This window comes from Bos taurus, chromosome 13 (assembly GCF_002263795.3).
Source record: "Bos taurus isolate L1 Dominette 01449 registration number 42190680 breed Hereford chromosome 13, ARS-UCD2.0, whole genome shotgun sequence".
Lineage (NCBI taxonomy): Eukaryota > Metazoa > Chordata > Mammalia > Artiodactyla > Bovidae > Bos > Bos taurus.
Window position 1 is genome coordinate 17,984,482 of NC_037340.1, and position 22,883 is coordinate 18,007,364.

Sequence of the window (22,883 nt, forward strand, 5' to 3'; positions counted from 1 at the left end):
CATCACACACAATGTATTTTTTGGAAGAGGAATGGGCCTGGCACTCGTGCTGTCGCTCTTTGGGCCTGCAGACACTGGTGATGGTCACGGCCCTCTCCTGCCCACATGGGTCACAGCCTCAGAATCTTCATCACAGCGTACTGGGTAGCCACAACTCACCAGAGCCGGCATGACAGAACTGTTCTTGCCATTTCTGATGTGGAGCTTGCATTAACTTTTCATTTCAGTAGTTCAATTAGCCTGACAAAATACAGGTTTTCATCTTAGAAAATAAAATATTTTAAAGTGTAACCTTCTTAGAGTATTAGGGAGAAACAAAGAGAAAGGAGTTGTCGGTATTATCTTTAGATAAATCAGTCTAAGCTGGGGAACTAAACAGTGTTTAATAAGGTGTTTTGTTGACTTGTTTTGCCTTCCTTCCCTCTCTTTTGTTCACTCCCTCTTTTCTCTCTCTCCTCAAAATTATATTTAAGTAAGGATGCAGTGTCCACCGTGGGAGGGGAGGTGTCTTCCTAGGTTCAAGTAAACATTCAGCGTCCTAAGATTATTACAGGCTGCTCTTGGCCCTACTTGATTCAGAAAGACATAGGACAGAAGCACAGCTTACCAGCAGGCACCAGCAGGCTCCTCTTTGCAGTTCTCGCAGTGTCCCCACAGGCAGGCAGGGACAGTGGTAAAGCTCGGGTGCAGGAGGACACGATCCATGCTGGGAAGACGCAGGGGTGGCCCTGGCTGAAAAGTCGCATGTTCCACATAAACCAGTGGCTCCTATAACTCCATGGGCATAGTTTCCAATATCCCCGCAGAGACCTGCCTTATCCCACACGTCCTCACACTCAAGGAAGCCCGGCGTTCTCTCAGGTGTTTACAGTTCTCCCAGGCCAAGTGTTGTCAGTCACGAGCCATGTTGTAAGGTGATACAGTGGACAAACCACTTAGCAGGTTATTAGGAAACAGACCCAGAAAGTTAACCAAGGGTTAAATTCTCATTGCAGGAAAAGAAGAAGATTCTGTCAAACCTTTAGACCTATAACCCTTGACACATACCTCTTGTGTTTACCTTTCTGCATCAAACATTTCTTGAGAATCCACTCTCTGCAAGGTGCTGTGGAAAAGTATAAACATATATTCAGTTCAGTTCACTTCAGTTGCTCAGTCGTGTCCGACTCTTTGCGACCCCATAAATCGCAGCACACCAGGCCTCTCTGTCCATCACCAACTCCCGGAGTTCACCCAGACTCACGTCCATCAAGTCAGTGATGCCATCCAGCCATCTCATCCTCTGTCATCCCCTTCTCCTCCTGCCCTCATCCCTCCCAGCATCAGAGTCTTTTCCAATGAGTCAACTCTTCGCATGAGGTGGCCCAAGTACTGGAGTTTCAGCTTTAGCATCATTCCTTCCAAAGAAATCCCAGGGCTGATCTCCTTCAGAATGGACTGGTTGGATCTTCTTGCAGTCCAAGGGACTCTCAAGAGTCTTCTCTAACACCACAGTTCAAAAGCATCAGTTCTTCGGTGCTCAGCCTTCCTCACAGTCCAACTCTCAGATCCATACATGACCACAGGAAAAACCATAGCCTTGACTAGACGAACCTTTGTTGGCAAAGTAATGTCTCTGCTTTTGAATATGCTATCCAGGTTGGTCATAACTTTCCTTCCAAGGAGTAAGCATCTTTTAATTTCATGGCTGCAGTCACCATCTGCAGAGATTTTGGAGCCTAAAAAAATAGTCTGACACTGTTTCCACTGTTTCTGCATCTATTTCCCATGAAGTGATGGGATGGGATGCCATGATCTTCGTTTTCTGAATGTTGAGCTTTAAGCCAACTTGTTCACTCTCCACTTTCACTTTCATCAAGAGGCTTTTTAGTTCCTCTTCACTTTCTGCCATAAGGGTGGTGTCATCTGCATAAATGAGGTTATTGATATTTCTCCCGGCAATCTTGATTCCAGCTTGTGTTTCTTCCAGTCCAGCGTTTCTCATGATGTACTCTGCATATAAGTTAAATAAGCAGGGTGACAATATCCAGCCTTGACGTACTCCTTTTCCTATTTGGAACCAGTCTGTTGCCCCATGTCCAGTTCTAACTGTTGCTTCCTGACCTGCATACAAATTTCTCAAGAGGCAGGTCAGGTGGTCTGGTATTCCCATCTCTTTCAGAATTTTCCACAGTTTATTGTGATCCACACAGTCAAAGGCTTTGGCATAGTCAATAAAGCAGAAATAGATGTTTTTCTGGAACTCTCTTGCTTTTTCAACGATCCAGCAGATGTTGGCAATTTGATCTCTGGTTCCTCTGCGTTTTCTAAAACCAGCTTGAACATCAGGAAGTTCATGGTTTACATATTGCTGAAGCCTGGCTTGGAGAATTTTGAACATTACTTTACTAACGTGTGAGATGAGTGTAATTGTGCCGTAGTTTGAGCATTCTTTGGCATTGCCTTTCTTTGGGATTGGAATGAAAACTGACCTTTTCCAGTCCTGTGGCCACTGCTGAGTTTTCCAGATTTGCTAGCATATTGAGTGCAGCACTTTCACAGCATCATCTTTCAGGATTTGAAATAGCTCAACTGGAATTCCATCACCTCCACTAGCTTTGTTCGTAGTGATGCTTTCTAAGGCCCACTTGACTTCACATTCCAGGATATCTGGTTCTAGGTCAGTGATCACACCATCATGATTATCTGGGTCGTGAAGATCCTTTTTGTACAGTTCTTCTGTGTATTCTTGCCACCTCTTCTTAATATCTTCTGCTTCTTTTAGGTCCATACCATTTCTGTCCTTTATCGAGCCCATCTTTGCATGAAATATTCCCTTGGTATCTCTGATATTCTTGAAGAGATCTCTAGTCTTTCCCATTCTGTTGTTTTCCTCTATTTCTTTGCATTGATCGCTGAGGAAGGCTTTCTTATCTCTTCTTGCTATTCTTTGGAACTCTGCATTCAGATGCTTATATCTTTCCTTTTCTCTTTTGCTTTTCGCTTCTCTTCTTTTCACAGCTATTTGTAAGGTCTCCCCAGACAGCCATTTTGCTTTTTTGCATTTCTTTTCCATGGGGATGGTCTTGACCCCTGTCTCCTGTACAGTGTCACAAACCTCATTCCATAGTTCATCAGGCACTCTGTCTATCAGATCTAGGCCCTTAAATCTATTTCTCACTTCCACTGTATAATCATAAGGGATTTGATTTAGGTCATACCTGAATGATCTAGTGGTTTTCCCTACTTTCTTCAATTTAAGTCTGAATTTGGCAATAAGGAGTTCATGATCTGAGCCACAGTCAGCTCCTGGTCTTATTTTTGTTGACTGTATAGAGCTTCTCCATCTTTGGCTGCAAAGAATATAATCAATCTGATTTCGGTGTTGACCATCTGGTGATGTCCATGTGTAGAGTCTTCTCTTGTGTTGTTGGAAGATGGTGTTTGTTATGACCAGTGCATTTTCTTGGCAAAACTCTATTAGTCTTTGCCCTGCTTCATTCTGTACTCCAAGGCCAAATTTGCCTGTTACTCCAGGTGTTTCTTGACTTCCTACTTTTGCATTCCAGTCCCCTATAATGAAAAGGACATCTTTTTTGGGTGTTAGTTCTAAAAGGTCTTGTAGGTCTTCATAGAACAGTTCAATTTCAGCTTCTTCAGCGTTACTGGTTGGGGCATACATAGACTTGGATTACTGTGATATTGAATGGTTTGCCTTGGAAACGTACAGAGACCATTCTGTCATTTTTGAGATTGCATCCAAGTACTGCATTTTGGACTCTCTTGTTGACCATGATGGCTACTCCTTTTATTCTGAGGGATTCCTGCCTGCAGTAGTAGATATAATGGTCATCTGAGTTAAATTCACCCATTCCAGTCCATTTTAGTTCGCTGATTCCTAGAATGTCGAAATTCACTCTTGCCATCTTTTGTTTGACCACTTCCAATTTGCCTTGATTCATGGACCTGACATTCAGGTTCCTATGCAATATTGCTCTTTACAGCATCGGACCTTGCTTCTATCACCAGTCACATCCACAGCTGGGTATTGTTTTTGCTTTGGCTCCATCCCTTCATTCTTGCTGGAGTTATTTCTCCACTGATCTCCAGTAGCATATTGCACACCTACTGACCTGGGGAAGTTCCTCTTTCAGTATCCTATCATTTTGCCTTTTCATACTGTTCATGGGGTTCTCAAGGCAAGAATACTGAAGTGGTTTGCCATTCCCTTCTCCAGTGGACCACATTCTGGGAGCTTTTAAACTAGCAGGTGAGATTAGATAGGTTTAATATATGTTATCCATACTTTTTAAATTGAGGTATAGTTGGCATGTAACATTTTATTAATTTCAGGTGTACAGCATAATGATTTGATACTTGTGTATTTTGTGAAATGCTTACCTCAGTAAGTCTAGTTGACATCCATCGCCATACATAGCTACATTTTTTTTTTCTTGTGATGAGGACTTTTGAGAGCTATTCTTTTTTTTTTTGAGATTCTCTAAGCAACTTTCAAATATACAGTACAGTATTATTAACTATAGTCACCATTCTGTATATCCCCATGACTTAATTATTTTATAACTAAATGAAAATACACATTTCGATCCCAGAATTTATTGTTGAAAGAGGTGAGTTCTTTGATGCCTCAGTTTACGTCACAGGGCAAAATTGCAAATGAGGAAGCAGCGTCAGTTGGAATCCATACCCTTGATCTGGAAATAGTGTAAATCACTGACATCCTCTTATTTTTATAAATGTTTTAGAAAATTATAATTCTCTTAATGCTGTGAAGGAATTAAGAAATGATCAGGATGTATACGTATTCTTCGTGACACTGTACATATTCACTCTCCTGTTTTAGCAAAAAAACTAGTACCTAAGGAACTTTCTGTGGAACAACAGAAATCGTAAGTAACAGCCATAGTTGTAATGAAACAGAAAATGTTTAAGCAGCTTCATATACATTTAAAATTTACCTAGTTGTTTTGAAAATTTAGAAAATTCATAAGGGTCCTAAGTAAGAGAATCTGTATTTATCTAGTTTAAATTGTTTCCCAGGTCCACCTCCTCCAGCAAGTTCTCCGCCATCCTTTCCAGAAGCATTCTGCAGCTGAGAGAGCAGGCTATTCCTCCCCAACTCCTTCCTGGGCCAGAGATCTCAGGGTTAGCTGCTCATCTTAATTTGGGGCAAATCAATTAAGGAATACTTCTGTCATCAAACCCAGGATAGAACAATCTATTTGATAAGTTCTTAATGACCACCTACATTTTCTTGACAATACTGCACTCTATAATAATGGTAATTATACAAATATTTTTTTAACCAAATAAACTTGGCCTATTCTCTGGAACATCTTTGTGATCGTTTTTGTTTTAATTAATAAATTTAATAAATAATAAGCCACCTGAGTTATTTTCAATAACTAAAAAAAACATATGACAGTCTTTTAATGAATTTATAAGTTTTTTCTAAAACTAGCAACCTAACACCATGTACCTAGAAATTTGAGTTATATCAAATAATATAATTTAATCGTACTCCTCAAGCTTTTTTCGTCTATTATGGTAATTTCAATCATTTACCAAAATAGAATAGTTTAATGAACCTGATTTTACCAATCTTACCAATTTTACCAATCTACCAATAAATTCAACCAATTTATTATCAATGCATGATCAGTCTTGCTTCATTTATACCCTTACACACTTTCCATTTCTAGTTATTGTTTTCATTGAAGTAGAATTTACATATCCCCAAGTATTTTAAAGGAATTCTAACATAGTTTCACTTAATCTATGAATATTTCTGTATCTCCAAACATTAATGACTTGACACATATGTATAATACCTTATCACCTTAAGACACTTTTCTGTCTGTACATAAACTGAATAACAAATATTCAGTGATCAATCCCTAACAGGCGTTGAAAGAAGGGATTTAACTGGTCACTGATCATGATACATATCTGTTACTTATATAGTGATTTGTGGGTTGAAAACCTAACAGCAAAGTTTGTACTCCATATAATTACTTACTAGTTAAAACTAATTACTGGTTAAAATGCTATGGCAGCATATACGAACCATGTTGGGGGTCTAGTGTTATTTAACTAAATTGTGCTAATTGCAACTTGTGCAGGCAGAACTATGCAAAGCAAGGGCTGTCTGGACCATCTACTTCCTAGTGTTTTCATTTACATCCTGTAACAAAGGCAGGGATAGAGAGAAACAGAGCATTCAACCTTTTGGTCCACTAAAACTGCCTCAATATTTTGACCACAAAATCAGCTAATTCTCTTCTGTAGTTTTTAAAAAATATATATCATCTAATACTAAAACTCAAGAACATTTTAAAGTTTGCATTTTTATATTTCTGTATGTTTGAATTGATGGTTTGGGGGTCTCCACTGAAGCCCGTAATAAACACCTCTCTCCCTCTCCCTTTCTCAGTCCCCTGGTCCTGCTCTCTGAGCCCTTCCTTTCCATGGCCATTGGTCCCAGTGTTTAGGAAAAACTGAGTGCACCTTACCAGGTTTAATGATTAAATATTTTGGTCTGAAAAGCTGAATTTGCTTTTTGTCTTAAATGTCAATTTAGAGCTTACTTTTATCCAAATAGTAAAATATCAGGTTAATCATCTTCCTTAAGTAGAAAATAACACATTAATTATTATTTTCTGCCCACTTTAAGAAGATTTTGAGGTGTTTTACGTTTAAAAAGAAAATAAAACAGAACCATGGAAATAAAACTAAAAAAATCTAAAAGGATTCTCAGCCAATTAGAAAGAGGAGATAAGGGTAACAGGAACTTAGGATAAACTGGTTATTAAAACAGCATTAAGTTTATCTGAGGGAAAACATTCCACATTGAAGAATGATTGTCTATTCCTGTCTCTAAATTTTTATAGTAATTTATAGCATCATAACAACTTATAGCAAATAACAGTATAACAGAGAATCCAAAAACTATCTAAAAAGCTTCCCCTTAAACCAATTACTATGTTATTCAGCCACTAGAAGACCAAAACCAAGTTAGGGTATGTCCAGGACTTAGGGTATGTCCAACCAAACAATGAAATCTCAAAGAAACTAAATTCACTCTACTTCTCCTGGTTTTTTCTTTCTCCTCTTTCGACTTTTCTGAAAATCCTGGAGGTTACTGAGGCAGAGATGGAACATATTTCGAAGATCAACAAGACTTTAGAAGGCCTAGGATTTGTAAAAGGTCAAGTATATATTATAAAATAGGATCGATATTGCACTAGATTTATACTGATATTTCTAGAAATACAATTTTCAGAAAAAACATTTTAAACTTTTATTAATTTGATGTTTCAGAACAAAAACGGAAGACAAAAATCTATCGAGATGTAAATACACAGAAAAGAACGTACATTGACGTAGATAGTCTCAATTCTGTGCAGGTTAAGGATTACTAATGTACTTGAGCAACTGGGAGAAGTTTACATTTGCATTTCCAGTCTGAATACGTCAATACTGTATCTAAAATGAACATGATGTCATGGAAACAAACTAGCAAAAATGCACTTCAGGTTAACAATGTTACGCCCATCACCCAAAAGTATTTCTAAGCTTCCCTTTAGGACACGTTGCCTCTCTTCTTCTGCAAAGCTTTCATGAGATCCGACATGAAATCTTGCTCCCCGCCTCCCCCGCCCGGTGGTCCTGGGTTTTCCTGCCTCTTTGGCGGAGGCGGCGGCCTTTTGACGACAACCGGGGGCGTCCTCACGGATTCGGGGGCGAGGGCGGGTGGGGGTGGCGGCGGCGGCGGCAGATCCTCCGCAAAAGACGGCGGCGGAGGAGGCACGAAGTCCGGGGGCGCGTCGTTAAAGTCGGGGGGTGGCGGGGGGAGTTCGTCATCCTGCAGGGGCGGCGGCGGCGGCGGGGGCGGCGGCAGGAAGTCGTCGGGCGGGGCGGGGAAGCGAGCGGCCGCGCCCTTGGCCTTGGGGGGCGTCCCCGGGCTGCCACCGCCCACGTCCGAGGACCGGCGCACGGGAGGAGGGGGCGGGGGCAAGCTGGACTTGGGAAGGGGCTGGGCCCTGGGCGCTCCGGGGTCGTGGCTGCCGAGGCCGGGGCCGGGCTTCTTGTCCTTCAACAAAGCGACAACAGCGTTATGCTTGTGACCACAGGGCCGTGCGGATGTGACATTTACCTGGACAGCTGAGTCTGCGGATTTAGGAAGCATCTGTCCCGCCCCCCAACCCCCGCCAGGGGTGGCCCCCAATCTCTCAGTCTTGAGACTCCAGGTCGTTCCTGAGCTCTGTGAGCACGTCCCTCTGTGCTCTGGGCCACAGAACGACTCCAAATGCCCTTCAACAGGATCATCAATAATAAAACGTTATCACCTGGTGCTGATCTACCTTGTATTCCCTACATGGAAGACTTTGCCCTATTCCACAGGTATTTATTATAATACTAATAACGTATCTTCTAGGAACTGCTCGATAAAAGGTTGCCAGTGTCTTAGAGCTCTAGTGGTACAGAGTTTAGTTTGGGGTTACCTCAGTCTTTACCCTTGTTTTTTCAGTTGCTAAGTCCTGTCCAGCTCTTTTGGGACCCCCTGGACTGTAGCCTTCCAGGCTCCTCTGTCATTGGGATTTCCCAGGCAAGGATACTGGAGTGGGTTGCCATGCCCTTCTCCAGGGGATCTTCCCCACCCAAGGATGGATCCAACTCAAGCCTCCTGCTTGGCAGTTGATTCTTTACCACTGTGCCTAGAGAAGCCCTGCTAGGGTTGTAGGCGTACACAGATACATTTTTCTTGGTCTGAGTTGAGCTGGTTGTGAAATGCAGTCGGCAGGAGCGGGCGTCTGAAATTCCTTTGCTCCTCTACCACACATACACAAGGGCTTCCTTCCCAGGTGGCCCTTTTAAAGACTTAATTTTTTTTCAAAAATTATAAGCAGCTCAATAACTATATGACTTGTTTCCACCACTGGCTGATGGGACAAAGTAAAAGGGGAGAGTGAGGTGGGAAACTTCTGAAGGTACATTTATAGTTGGTTTGAGTCACATATAAGATACATATTCAGTGCAACCTGTATAGTCAATTGAGATGTTAACAACTGGACTAGTAACTAAATTATAACTTGCAGCTAAAATTTTAGATTTAAATAACTCTTCATTATATCTCCTCTACTGAAAAAAAAAAAAACAGTTATGGAGAATGTTATACAAATTTGGCTATTATTTTCAAATGTGTTTTATTCTCCATTAGCCTGAAGATGTACATAGAACATTAACAGAAAAATACAAAATGCATATTTTACAGTGGAGCCTTATCAGTGGTTTGGGGCCCAGTTAGCATTTAATAAAGGGCTTCTGACTATCACACTGCTCTAAGTTATTCAGAAAACAATAATTTAAAATCCCAAGGGTTTAAAATGTAGGTGCCACTTTCAGAGAGGGCTAAAACCACTTGAATTAAACAAACAAAAATCACTTCAGTCAAAATAAGTGTAGCTAAACTAAAAATAGTTACCAATCCTCACTATTAAAAAAGATTCTTACATTTTCCTGAAGCTGTGTTGGTTTTAATTTTCCTTTCTAGCCTATGTAATTTTAAGATAATATATATATGGAGCAATTGTCTAAATCAAATTATAGTGACTTGAATTGTTGGAACTGTATTTTTTCTTTTTTAAAGAAGCAGTTACTTGAACACAGTGTAGAATATGGGCCTACAAGAGACAGTCTGATAGAAGTGGGTCAGGTACCCCCAGTCTTACCTTGGTTGTTTCAAGCTGTCTCCAGTCTTCTCCGAGAGCAGTATTCATAGACTGTGTTGCCTGGGGGAGCTGACCATTGGCTTGGGTGGTGCCTGTTTTAACTCCTAAGAGGCAGAGAAGAGTAGATAATGGGGGAGGGAAAGTTAGGAGTATGTAATCAATAGATACAAACTATTGTACATAAAATAGGTGAGCAACAAGGAGTTACTGTATAACATAGGGAACTATATTCAGTGTCTCGCATTATAATAACCTATAATGGAAAATAATCTGAACAGAAAACTGAATCCCTTTGCTGTACACCTGAAACTAATACAATATTGTAAATCAACTATACTTCACTAAAAATAAGAATAGTCGGTGAGGTATTTTCAACATTCTTGAGAGTTAATCTGAAAAGATAAAGCAGTTTGTCTCCAAAGTGAAAGGATTCACAGGTACACAGGGTTTACAAAAAAATCTGAGCTTCTATCACAATACTTCATAAGGTTCAGCAAAACATGCAGGGAAGTGAATGCTTTCTACAAGCCACAGAATCTGGATTAACTGGGGTCCCAAACAATAGTATGTTCTGCTTTTAAAATCCTTTTGGTAACTGAGGAATAAATTTCAAAAACCTCCCTTCTAAAAGAATTCTTCCTGTGGGTGATTTTTCCTGAAATGGATGTATCTTGGTTTGCACCATGCTGTGTACAGAAACAACTTTTGAACGTTATCCTCAACAAAAAAATACTTTGGGCACAAAAACAGTAGACAGAGGGGACTGAGCAAAATGTACAAACCTTGAATATACCCTACCATTAGGTTTATTTTCCCCAGAAAGTTCTGGTATGTGCTTCTTTTCCTGTCTTTTTTATTTGCACTTTCGCACAAGTGTGCCTAGCTGAGGTTTCACAGTTCTAAGAGAGTCAGTCAGAGAAAAGCAGCTGTGTGTTGATCTCCGGCTCCTAAGAGGCATCCTGGGGTGGGGTGGGGGGCAGGTGGGGTGGGGATGGGGGGGTTGCAGGTGGCTGCTCCTCCCACAGCTGAACTGCCTCCTAGCCCGAGACATGAGGTCTCCCATTTGAGCGCATCTGAGCTTGCCTTAGCTCTCTGCTCAGGACCAGCTCTTCTGTCAAACATTTATGAAATGACTGTGTGCTTCCTTCTTCACATATTTTCCCAATATTTTGAAAAGCCCATAAATCTACAGAACAACTCAAAGAAGGTCATTAAGCACTTCAGGAAAAGGGGAAGAAGGGAAAGTTTGATACAGACTCAGACACTTCTGCTGTCTCCAAGTATCTGCACAAATTATTAAATACAACACGAAAAAGCTGCACAGGAGAGAAGCTGGACAGCGCCTTAGCTAAGCGGCCAGAGTGAATGTTCCCGGGGGGCCACAGACACCACAGGCTTCCAAAGGCAGCACCCCGAAAAGGACCCAGCAGCTCAGTCCTGCCCCAAACGCGTCACTTGAGATGAGTTATTAGGAAACATCAGACACATCCAAACTGAGGGACATTCTATAAAATAAATGGCCTTTATTCTTTAAGAAAAGTTAATGTCCCGGCAGACAAAGAAAGGCTGAGGAAATGTGCCAAATGAAAGAGGAAGAAAGAAATATGATGTCGAAATGCAATTCTGGAGGGAACCCATGCTAGGAAAGAGCACCGCTGTAGTGGCACCACTGAGACATCTGGCAAAACGAAATACAGGCTGTGGTTTACCTAAAAATACTGTCTATCAACATGAAAAGTTAAATTTCCACAATTTGATAACTGCACTGTTGTAAGTAAGAAAATGGCCTCATTTTACTTTTTATTTTTTAGGAAATACAAAGGGAAGATTTAATGGGCCAAGGGACACGATAGTCAATCTACTTACTCTCAAGAGGTTCCAAAAAAATAATAAGCAGGAACACTCCCAGTATGGTTTAACATCTCAGCACATTTGTTCTCTGTAGGGCTTATTTCTGATAAAACTCTACAGCAGAACCAACATGGGTTAATTTACTGTCTACTAACGGATTTTCCATTACGGGAAAGATCCCTTTTTTTGATCAATGGACATCTCATCTGACTGCTGTGATAGTGTTCTACAAAAATTGGATTTAAGCAATTCATTTAGGAAAATGGATTGAACATGTATCGAACATTTAGTATTGAGTGTTTATATTACTTCACTTTCAGAGAAACCCTACAAGGTATTAATTTATTGTCATCCCAACCATGTTCAAATTCTAGCCTATTGTCTGCCAAGCGTTCTGCTTCCTTCTGGGAAAACTTACCAAGCTGGCTTTAAGCTCAACATTCAAAAAGCTAAGATCATGGCACCCGGTCCTATCACTTCATGACAATGGAAACAGGGACAGACTTTATTTTGGGGGGCTCCAAAATCACTGCAGATGGTGACTGCAGCCATGAAATTAAAAGACGCTTGCTCCTTGGAGGAAAAGCTATGACCAACCTAGACACCAAATTAAAAAGCAGAGACATTACTTTGCCGACAAAGGTCCGTCTAGTCAAAGCTATGGTTTTTCCAGTGGTCTTTATGGATGTGAGAGTTGGACTATAAAGAAAGCTGAGCGCCTAAGAATCGACGCTTTTGAACTGTGGTGTTGGAGAAGACTTGAGAGTCCCCTGGACTGCAAGGAGATCAGTCCTGAATATTCACTGGAAGGACTGATGCTGAAGGTGAAACTCCAATACTTTGGCCACCTGATGCAAAGAACCCACTCAATGGAAAAGACCCTGATGCTGGGAAAGGTTGAAGGTAGGAGGAAAAGGGGACAACAGAGGATGAGATGGTTGGATGGCATCACCAACTCAATGGACAGGAGTCTGAGCAAGCTCCGGGAGTTGGTGATAGACAGGAAGCCTGGCGTGCTGCAGTCCATGGGGTCACAAAGAGTCAGACACGACTGAGTGACTGAACTGACCATACAGAAACAGTCCCTGACAGCATGGTTTCCTTCAGTTTCTAGAGGAGGTAACAGACAGTAAACGAACAGTTACACAGATTATTAATTATGACTGGCCTACAAAGGACAATTTATTTGAGATCTAAAAATGGGCAGAAATTAGCTGCAGGAAAGAAAGAGCACCACAGGGACTTGCAGTGGCTAAGACTCTGTGTGCCCAGTGCTGAGGAGGCAGGTTCGATTCCTGGTCGGAGAACTAGATCCCACATGCTGAAGCTAAGAGTTCACCTGTGTGCTGGGTCACTTCAGTCGTGTCTGACTCTTTGCAACCCCATGGACTATAGCATGCCAGGCTCCTCTTTCCATAGGATTTTCCAGGCAAGAATACTGGAATAGATTGTGATACCCTCCCCCAGGGGATCTTCCCAACCCAGGAATCGAACCCACATCTCTTATGTCTCCTGCATTGGCAGGTGGGTTCTTTACTAGTAGTGCCACTTGGGAAGAGTTCACATGCGGCCACTGAAAGATCCCACTTAGGAGACCCTGGTTTCATTCCTGGGTCAGGAAGATCTCCTGGAGAAGGGAAAGGCTACCCACTCTCATATTCTTGGGCTTTCCTTGTGGCTCAGCTGGTAAAGAATCTGCCTGCAGTGCAGAAGACCTGGGTTGGATCCCTGGGTTGGGAAGATCTACTGGAGAAGGGAACAGCTACCCACTCCAGTATTCTGGCCTGGAGTATGTATGGGAAAAGATTCCACAGGATACAACTAAAGACCTGGTATAGCCAAATGAATAATAAATAATAAACATGAAAAAAAAAAAAGAGATCTAGTTAAAGAAAGTGAAAGTGAAGTCGATCAGTCGCATCCGACTCTTTGCGACCCCGTGGACTGTAGCCCAGCAGGCTCCTTTGTCCATGGGATTCTCCAGGCAAGAATACTGGAGTGGGTTGCCATTTCCTTCTCCAGGGAAAGAAAAGAGCCTCATAAACAAGGAAGAGCATCTGTGAAGTCCCTAAGAAAGGAGGGTGCTTGGGGCTTTGAGAAATTGGGAAAAAAAACAACAGATGGGTTTTGTGACAGGAACAGGAAGACAGGTGGGGAAAGAGGTGAAATGTGCGAGGCTCATTTCATGCAGGTTCTGGTGGCCTTGCTGGGGACCGGGGACTTATCTGAGAGCAGCAGAAAGCGTCGGGAGGACTGGAGCACCAGCCTGTGGGGCCACGTGAAGATGGTGGCAGTCTGGATTTGATGGCAATAGAGACAGACAGGCACGGACAGATTTGACCAATACTCAGAAGGTAGAATCAACAAGATTGAGGAGTGACTGGATTTGAAGGTGAATGAGCTTTTCTTAGTCAAAAGCTATGGTTTTTCCAGTAGTCATGTACGGATGTGAGAGCTGGACTATAAAGAAAGCTGAATGCCGAAGAATTGATGCTTTCAAATTGTGGTGCTGGAAAAGACTCTTGAGTGTCCTTTGGACTGCAAGGAGACCAATCACTCCTTTGGGAAGTTAACCCTGAATATTCATTGGAAGGACTGATGCTGAAGCTGAAGCTCCAATACTTTGGCCACCTGATGTGAAGAGCAGACTCACTGGAAAAGACCCTGATGCTGGGAAAGATTGAAAGCAGGAGGAGAAGGGGAGGACAGAGGACAAGATGATTATATAGCATCACCGATTCAATGGACATAAATTTGAGCAAACTGTGGGAGACAGTGAAGGACAGGGAAGCATGGCATGCTGTAGTCCATGGGGTTGCAAAGAGTCAGACACGATTGACAACAATGAGCTTTTCTTGCATGTTTCCTGCAGGAGTAATTGGGCAGATGATGATGTTATTTGTGGGAACAGAACAATCACGGGGGAGCAAGTCGGGAGAGGAAGAGGATGGGCTCAGTTTTACAGATGTTGAGTTTGAGGTCTGGGGTGCATTCAGATGAAGCCACTGAGCAGACAGTTGGATACATGGGTTTGAAGGTCAACAGAGAAGCCTGGATTGGATTTATGTAGTTACAGGGGTCAACGTGTAGACAGTGCTGGGGGGTAGATCAGATCACTTAGGGAGATAGTATGAGAGTAGGGTTAGGATTGACTCGGCCTTGAGTAATTTAAGTTGGGGTAGAAGAAGAATAAACCTGCTCTAATAAAGAGCGCGTTGAAAAAGGGTGGCTAGAGAAGTTAAGGTCGGGTGTGGGACTTGGAGTAATACCCCAGAAAAGGGGTTGGCTCCAGGAGGAGTGGTCAGTTGTGTTGGGGTTGCTGAAAGGTCAGCTAGAAGGAAGGGTTTATGGGATTTCCTTGGTGGTCCAGAAGTTAAGACTCTACACGGCCAATGCAGGGGGCTGGGGTTTGATCCCTGGTAGGGGAACTGAGATCCCCATGCTGTGGGGGGATAGCTGGGAAGTTTAAATTAAAAAAAAAAAGAGGAGTCTATAGTAGTTTGATTTAGCAAGAGCATTTTCCATGATGTACTAGAGGCAGGAGCCTGACTGAAATGGTTATGAAGAGTGAACAGTCATTGCTGTTTCCACACTAAGTCGTGTCTCACTCTTTTGCGACCCCATGGACTGTAGCCTGCCAGCCTCCTCTATCCAGAGGATTTCCCTGGCAAGAATACTGGAGTGGGTTGCCATTTCCTTCTCCACAGGATCTTCCCAGCCCAGTGACTGAACCCAGGTCTCCTGCATTGGCAGGCAGATTCTTTACCACTGAGCCACCTGGGAAGCCCTGGGGAGTGAACAGGAAGTAGAATAACAGAGACAGCAAATACAGTCCACTCTTTAGAATAGTCTACTTGTCCGATGGAGCAGGAGGGGGATTTAGAGTCATAGGAGGGTTTTAAATTTGTTTCTTTGAAGAAGGGATCGGTGTTGATGAGAAGGACACAGTAGAGCAGGAGAGAAAGTGGGAGAGAATGGCATAATAATGCATCCAGGTCTGGTCTTTGTCCTGGGATTCTGGCATCCAACTGCGTATCTTCCAGTTGAGCACAAGCTCTGAGCTTGGAACGGGTGTCAGAATCTCCCCCCCGCGTGGTACCTGTGGAAGGCGGGGCTGGTGGCGCTGCGTTGACTGTGCCCAGGTTGGTCCACCGAGAGGCAAGCCCTGCCCTGGCCATGGCCCGCTGATAGTTATCATAGAGCGTCTTGCCATACTAGAGAGAGAACACAAAAGAAGCAACAGAGCAATCCATTTATCCCAAACTCTGCACTCCACTGCAATCTACAAATTCAGGGAAAAGAGGACCTCGTGACTATTTGTTTTACTCCTTTCCTGATATACTTGTAGTAGAAGTATTTCCATTAAAAAGAAAAATCTACAAACCATGTTTTCATATGTGAAATAATATTCCAGATTAGCAAAATCAGGTAATATTTGTACCTCCCCACGCGAAGGGAGCTTTAGCTCTGCAATGTGATGACACATGTCTCTATGTAATTTTGCCATTGTTTGTATCTCATGTTTCTTTATTACGCATAACACTTGCAAAGCTCTCCAGAAATCAATATCTGCAATGGCTCATGTGAAAATAAATCCCTGCTTCTCAGGTCATGGGAAAGGTCCATGTGTCAACCACTCCCACTTAACTCAATAAAAAACCAATGGGCAAACAAACGAGGTGATAGTGGTGGCATTGATCCATTAATGACACTGACTTAGTGAGAATGGATCAGGTGCTGGGACTTTCCTCGTGGTCTAGCGGTTAAGACTCTGAGCTCCCAGTTCAGGGGGCCTGGGTTTGATCCCCGGTCAGGGAACTAGATCCCACAGGCCACAACTAAGATCTTGTGCAGCCAAAAAAAAAAAGAATGAATCAGCTGTTTCCGAGTAACACAAAGATTGGACCCACGTCAATTTGCCAGGCTAGCTGGCAAATTCAAGGTCGGGTGGGCCCACCCATTCTCTCACCTTGGCGATCCTGATTCCCGTGACCCACTGGCTTAGCGCTCTGGCATCATCACAGCACAGATACTTGATATACTGGGACTCCTTCTGAATCTGGGGATGCTGGAAAAGAGTCATTCCAAAGACCATTTGTAAACTCTTCACAAATTAGCACCTTTCAAAAAATGTTTAGAAAATTCTCACAGCGTCTGAAATTTCCTGAGATGGTGGCCAAAATCACTGGCAGCAATTTTAGAATTAGGAATAGGGGTACTTTTTATAGAGGCTAAATTTGTAAAGAATTGACATGATTTATCACAAGCACTTTTTACTATATTATCAACAGTCATGTCCATTCCTGCTTTTTTAACATCTGGAAACCTTCACATCTTTCATGCTTCTAGCCCTACAAGAAATCCAAATCACTTCTCCATTTATCAGATAAGGGAACTTACGTGCTGTAATTCTCATGTCAAGGAATCAATGCTTTTGTGACGCTCATGCAGGCCTAGGGTTATTTCTGCTACGAGGAATTCAGGGTTTTGCCCTGTCTTCTGTCATCTCTTCCCCACATGGATGGCCCAGAGAAGGAATATTTCTGTCTAACTTTAAGTGGCAGTGAGCTGGGTGTTGCACTAGGGGGTCACCCGGGCCTTCCAGGAGCTCCCGGTCAAAGAGAGCAGTGATGGGCAGGTGCAAAGGGGATGGAGTGTTCAAGGTCCAAGGTCATACAGAATGTTCTTGTCTTTCAGCACCAGAAACACAGCTCCCTGACTTCCAACCAAACTTTCCAACTGAACCAGAACAGAACTTTCTGGTCTGGCCCTTGTGTAAGAGGGGCAAAACATGGGTGTCTCCAGCAATCTGATGTTTATAATTGTTCTTAGAAAACAGCTATTTTTTTTTCCCCTGGAGGAATTAAAAAAGTTGGTTTTTGTGACCTTGGGCTTGGCGTATTAAAATTTGTTTGTGTGTGTGTGTGTACATGCATGTCATGTGACAGGAAAGCTGGGTTCCCAGGAGCAGACTGTGAATCATTTGTGCTTGGAGTGAAAGGCAGGAAGCAACTGTCTGGGTAGAGGGATCCACTTAAACAGCACTATCAACAATCTCTTAAGTGTGTTCATCCAGAGTAAACTGTGGTTCTTCCTTTAAACACAGAGGCTACTGAGCACGAAACACAGGCAAGAATACTTGACCTTGAGTTCTAACCACCGCTCCTCCTGTGATGAAGAGGTTGATGTACAGACTTTGGTTAATTCTCCCCAACATGAGTGGGGTGCATCTCACCAACTTCCTCATATCACAAGCATACCAGGATTGGATACAGGAGAATTAAACATCAGGTGATCTTGAAGATGACCTCAAAGATCACTTGTAAGCCTCAGATTTTATGATTCTAAGACGAGCTGCCCGGTGGGCTCAAGGCTCCCTTCTGGCTCCCCCATCAAGGCAGGAACCCCACAGGCTCCCAGGACATCACTCAGCAAGTCCCTGGGCTTAATCCTCTGTCATGTCTTGGGACCCTGCCAAGGCGTTTACTCCCTTGAGCTTCTGGCCCGAAAATATTTGCAAAGAAGTTTAAGGAAAAATGCCAGTTCCATGCCACTGGCCAGCCTCTTCTGCCATTGGTTTGGTTGCTCCTGACCACAGAAAGGGAGAAGCTCCCGCAGACATGCCATGCAGCACACAAAGGTCAGGGCAGCTGCAGACCCTTGTCCAAAGGGATCTTACGGATCCTCGAAACAGTGGGAGACCAGAGAGGTTAAGCTATGTATCCAAGGTCACACTGAGAGGCAGAACCCTAATGAGAACCAAGGGCTCGTGCGTCCAGTAGATACCTCTGGGTGGTTAGGCAGAGATGAGGAAGAGTGGTTCACATCGTACTTAGGAAGTGGTGGCTGGGGTGTTGGTGAGGGAGATGTATGTAAACAAATGCATGATCACTCAATGACATGGTAAAGTCTGAAGCAAAAGTTGGAAAACAGAGAAGGGTTCTTTGAAAAGGTGACAGATGTGGAAGGAAGAGGCAGATAAGAACCTGGAAGCTTGGTGGACGTGCAAACTCCTGGGCCAGATCCTAGACACACAGAATCAGAAGCTCTGGGGGCCCAACCATCTGTCTTAACAGCTCTCCAGGTGAGCCCCATGCAGTCTCAAGTTTGAGAAATGCTGGTCAACAGACATGTTTAACTGGTACTAGAGTGCAATAAGAATGACTCCAATTCTTGCTCACTGGTTATGTCTGTCAACATTGCACTAATAGTCTTACGGGCAGAGATGGTTTAATCTGCACGGGAAGTGTTATTTCCACTTCTTAGCAGAGGGCAGTGAAGCTTAGAGAGTCTTGACACTGTGCCAGGAAACAGAGCCAGGACTCAAACTCCCATGTTCCTGGCAGCACCCTCCATGGATGGTCGTAATCCACAGGTTCATCCTGAGTAAGAAGCTCCTGGGTTGAACTTCTCAGCCTGTGGGTGTCTGTGGACTCACACGATCTCTTAACATGCTACTCTAATCCTGAACCCTTTCTGCAATGTATGTGCATATGCTCTGAATTCTGTCAATCTGCTCACCTCATGAAATATGTGCATATCCAGAGTTTCTTCTGCCCTCCAGAGTGGACAGAAAGGGAAATGAATGACCAAAATGTTTGTAAAAAAAAAAAGTAAGTTCTCCAAAGGATGACTGACCCTTCTACTTAGCAAATGCATAAAAATTCCCAGCATTTTGGGAAGGAAGTGAGAAGTGTGCCTAAGCGCAAAACGAGCAGGGCGACTGCCCATAAGGAACCTGGCTTTAGAACAGAATCTGTCATCATCATTTGAGAAAAGGGAAATGCATGTTCCTGGTGGGTTGTTTGTTTATTCTGATTCTTGTTTGTTCTCGAATCATCAGACCTGCATTTTTCTCCACCTCAGAGCCCTTGGCCCCGTCTGTGGGAGGCCCTCTGCTGGGTCTCAGCATCGCCATTCTCAGTGCAGCCCAGGGTGCCCACGTCCCAGGCCAGATAGTTCAACACATGATCCTGGGACCTAGTCCCAAGTTTGTGAGTCAGCACTAGAAACCACATTCCCACCCGGCTCACTGGGTCTAAATCCTCAGCCTGGAGCCCTCTAGGTCCGAGATCTCTGCTTTCTCTTGCTGAAAATCTCTGTTACAGCCTCTGGCCATGGGTTTATGGGCCCTTCTGACAACTTTCATTATATTTGTCTGCTCTGAAGCGTATTTCATCACCAGCAGAGAAGCCCTGACTGTTGATGCTTAGAGCCAGAAGACATTCTTATGCTGTGCAGGCATCGGGATGCCCATGTGCAAAGGAGGGTCTCTGCGTTCTTAAGTTCTGAGTCTCAGGGTTGCAAACGAGGGCCCCGAGGGCTGACAGCAACACAGTGAAAACACAGTTCAAGAGCAGCTGGGGCTGGGGTTAGGGGAGGCTGAGAAGAGATTTTGTGTGCCAGCTAACAGTGTCTGAGAGAATAGCCTCCTCACACCGCCCTCCCCGCCTTGGCTTCTCATCCTGGTTCAGCTAGTTCCTGGCTGAGAGTCTCTGTGCCCAGATTCCACATCTACAAACTACGGAGAGAGGCTTGCCTGGTGGCTCAGTGGTAAAGAATCCATCTGCCATTGTAGGAGACACAGGTTCGATCCCTGGTCCAGAAGGATCCCACATGCCATGGAGCAGCTAAGCCTGTGCACCAGAACTACTGAGCCTGTGTGCTCTAGAACCTGGGAGCCGCAACACGAGAAGTCACCACACGAGAAGCCCGTGCGCCATAACTAGAGAGTAGCCTTCGCTCTCCGCAACTAGAGAAAGCCCGTGCGCCATAACTAGAGAGTAGCCTTCGCTCTCCGCAACTAGAGAAAGCCCGTGCGTGGCAAGGAAGACCCAGCACAGCCAAAAATAAATACAGAAATCAAACTAGGGAGAACTGGGTTCTTACCACAGAAGGCTGATAAAGGATTAAATGAATTCATCTATTCATTAACATATGAAAAGTGCTTAAATCACTGCATTGCAGATGCGATGTATAATGTGTTTGCTGCTGTTCTCATGGCCCTTTCTATGCCAGGATTTTATTACTGTAAGTGGAGTATAACCTTTAAAAATGGTGAATCACTATATTGTACGCCTGTAATTTATATAAATTAACATTGCACAGCAATGTTTATAATTTAATAAAAAATAATAAAGTATATTTGCAGGAAAAAAACAAATTCTGCACACAGCCTTGCACCCGAGCCGAATGGAATGAGATAACCTGAGTTTTTCTGGTGTGAACTTGTGAAGGGGAATCTGTGGTGTTGGAGGCAATGACATGGCCAGAGGAGCTCCATATATTCCTTGAGTCCATTTCTAGGAGTCAGTTGTTACATTTGGCAGAGAAAAGTTACTTCTGCCCAACCTTCCAAAATATGGTGCTAATGTCAACCTTACCAGACATCTGATAATACATACTGTCTTTTGATAATGTGCACTTTAAAAAGTTTCAAGACCCACTAATACTATTTTTAGAAAAAGATTTTTTTTCTATTTTCTATATTTTTCTAGGAAGTCTTGTCAACTTTCTCATTTCTCAAAATATCTTACAATGGAATAAGGACCTGATAAAGAACTGAACAATCAATCATTTTGTCAATAAAATTAAAAATAAAATCTGTCCAAAATGTAGAGCTTTTATTCTCATAAGATGAGAAGAAATCCAGACAGGCTAACTTGAAAGTTTTAGACTCAATAACAGACTTTGGGGAAAATGATCTGAATAGGGTAGAAATGCTTTCTCCTTTCCTACTTTGGTTTACAACAAAAAGCTTCTTATGTTATACTTGTAGTTAACTATATAACACTGAACATTTCTAAAAAGGAAATAACTGATTCAAACTGCTTACAGATCTAAGGTAAGGACTTAAAACCTACCTTTAGAACAAAGCAGTAGTCAGTGGGTGCTTTGTATTTCATTTTACACTGAATCCCATAGTAAATGTTGACATTTTCAAACTGTATAAAACAGGCCAGATCTCGAGATGTCTGAAAGAGAAGGAAAAAATAACCTCAACCTAGCTGACAGGTAATGTTTTCCCAAGGTTGTTCACGGCACAATGAAGGGTTACATTTTAGTAGAAAAATACAGAATTTCAGGTGTTACTTAAGCATTTACCATGTAGTCTTCTAAAAGCCAGGCCTACATTTTAAGAAGTGAAAGAGCACATCTAAGGCAGAACAGCGTGCCACAGGTGGAGCAAAAGATTACACTGCTGTCCTAGCTCCTCACATGGACCCCTAGAGACGACTGGCTGACCTGGAGACATCATTACTGTATTGATGTGGTCCAGACACAGTGACTGAGCACCTTGTCAGACGTTTTATTTTGGCTTTTGCCATTCTAAGTCACTGATGGATTTCTGACTGAGCATTTAGGACAAAAGTCCCTCGTGGATGAACAATGAGTGGTATTTGATGCTCAGAAAATCAGCACACACTTCATGCATCTCTTCTTGAGGAGAAAAGATTCCTTGCATGCCATCTCTTTAGGGTTGGCAGTGTTGCTATGGAAACAGAATCCTCTCCTTACGTATAACACACATCGTGAGACCTCTAATCTACATATTGGTGACACATCAACTACAAATCTGTCCTATTACTTCCCCCCTTACCTTCTCTTTTTTAATCAATAAAAAATAAAGGGCAGAATTACTACATCTCAATGCACAATTATTCTTTTATATATGGCAGTACATTTTTTTCTTGTGAGAGCTTTTCTTCTGGATTTTCAAAGTTTTAGTATTTTTAATTAGAAAAATAAAGCATTCTTCATAATTTAAAAATATATATATACTTCTATTTAAAGATAAATATAAATATATATTTAAAAGAAAAATGAAAATCTTCCTTCACTCTTCTCTTCTCATTTCATTTCTCTTCTCCAGAGAAGAGATTCTTCCAAATGTTTTTGGGAATATATTTATATGCCTATGTATGTGTAGACATATTCACATATAAAATTTTAAAAATATATATGAGATCTTACTCTTAATATTTTTTCATGAATTTATTCTTTTTCTTAACATTATATCTTGGAGTCTATGTCAGGATGTATGAAAGGCAATATCGCATTGTATAGCTGCATAACATTACACTGTAGAGATGTAATTATTTATTCAATCATCCTACTATAGAGGACCAGAGGTTATTTTAATATCTTGCTATTACAAAAAATACTTAAAAATACTCTGTGGGATAGATTGCTAAACATGGAGCCGGCCTTTGAAGGGGCATTCCCTTTTACATTTGCCTAGATCTTGCTAAACTGTCCCCCAATTTGGCTATACCCAGATGTATGATTCCAGGTAAAAGA

General features: G+C 42.5%; 2 protein-coding genes across 6 annotated transcripts in view; one reads left to right on the forward strand and one right to left on the reverse strand.

The window, feature by feature from the left end:
* The window catches only part of LOC100297097 (protein adenylyltransferase SelO), a 33,015-nt gene extending 27,682 nt beyond the window's left edge, over positions 1 to 5,333 (forward strand). For both annotated transcript variants that reach the window (XM_010811171.4, XM_025001349.2), the window contains one exon: positions 5,041 to 5,333. In XM_010811171.4, coding sequence (XP_010809473.2) covers positions 5,041 to 5,163 — 123 coding nt within the window. In that variant the 3' untranslated portion in view covers positions 5,164 to 5,333. The remainder of the gene's footprint in view (positions 1 to 5,040) is intronic.
* A 1,942-nt stretch (positions 5,334 to 7,275) lies between these two features.
* APBB1IP (amyloid beta precursor protein binding family B member 1 interacting protein) overlaps positions 7,276 to 22,883 on the reverse strand; it is a 74,668-nt gene continuing 59,060 nt past the window's right edge. For 3 of the 4 annotated variants that reach the window (XM_059892684.1, XM_015473992.3, XM_015473991.3), the window contains 5 exons: positions 21,446 to 21,556; positions 16,552 to 16,650; positions 15,682 to 15,796; positions 9,732 to 9,835; positions 7,287 to 8,092 (listed from right to left, as the gene is read on the reverse strand). In XM_059892684.1, the coding sequence (XP_059748667.1) occupies positions 7,583 to 8,092; positions 9,732 to 9,835; positions 15,682 to 15,796; positions 16,552 to 16,650; positions 21,446 to 21,556 (939 nt within the window). In that variant the 3' untranslated portion in view covers positions 7,287 to 7,582. Of the gene's footprint in view, positions 8,093 to 9,731; positions 9,836 to 15,681; positions 15,797 to 16,551; positions 16,651 to 21,445; positions 21,557 to 22,883 lie in introns of all 4 variants that reach the window. The other variant, NM_001034593.2, reaches the window with a different exon arrangement.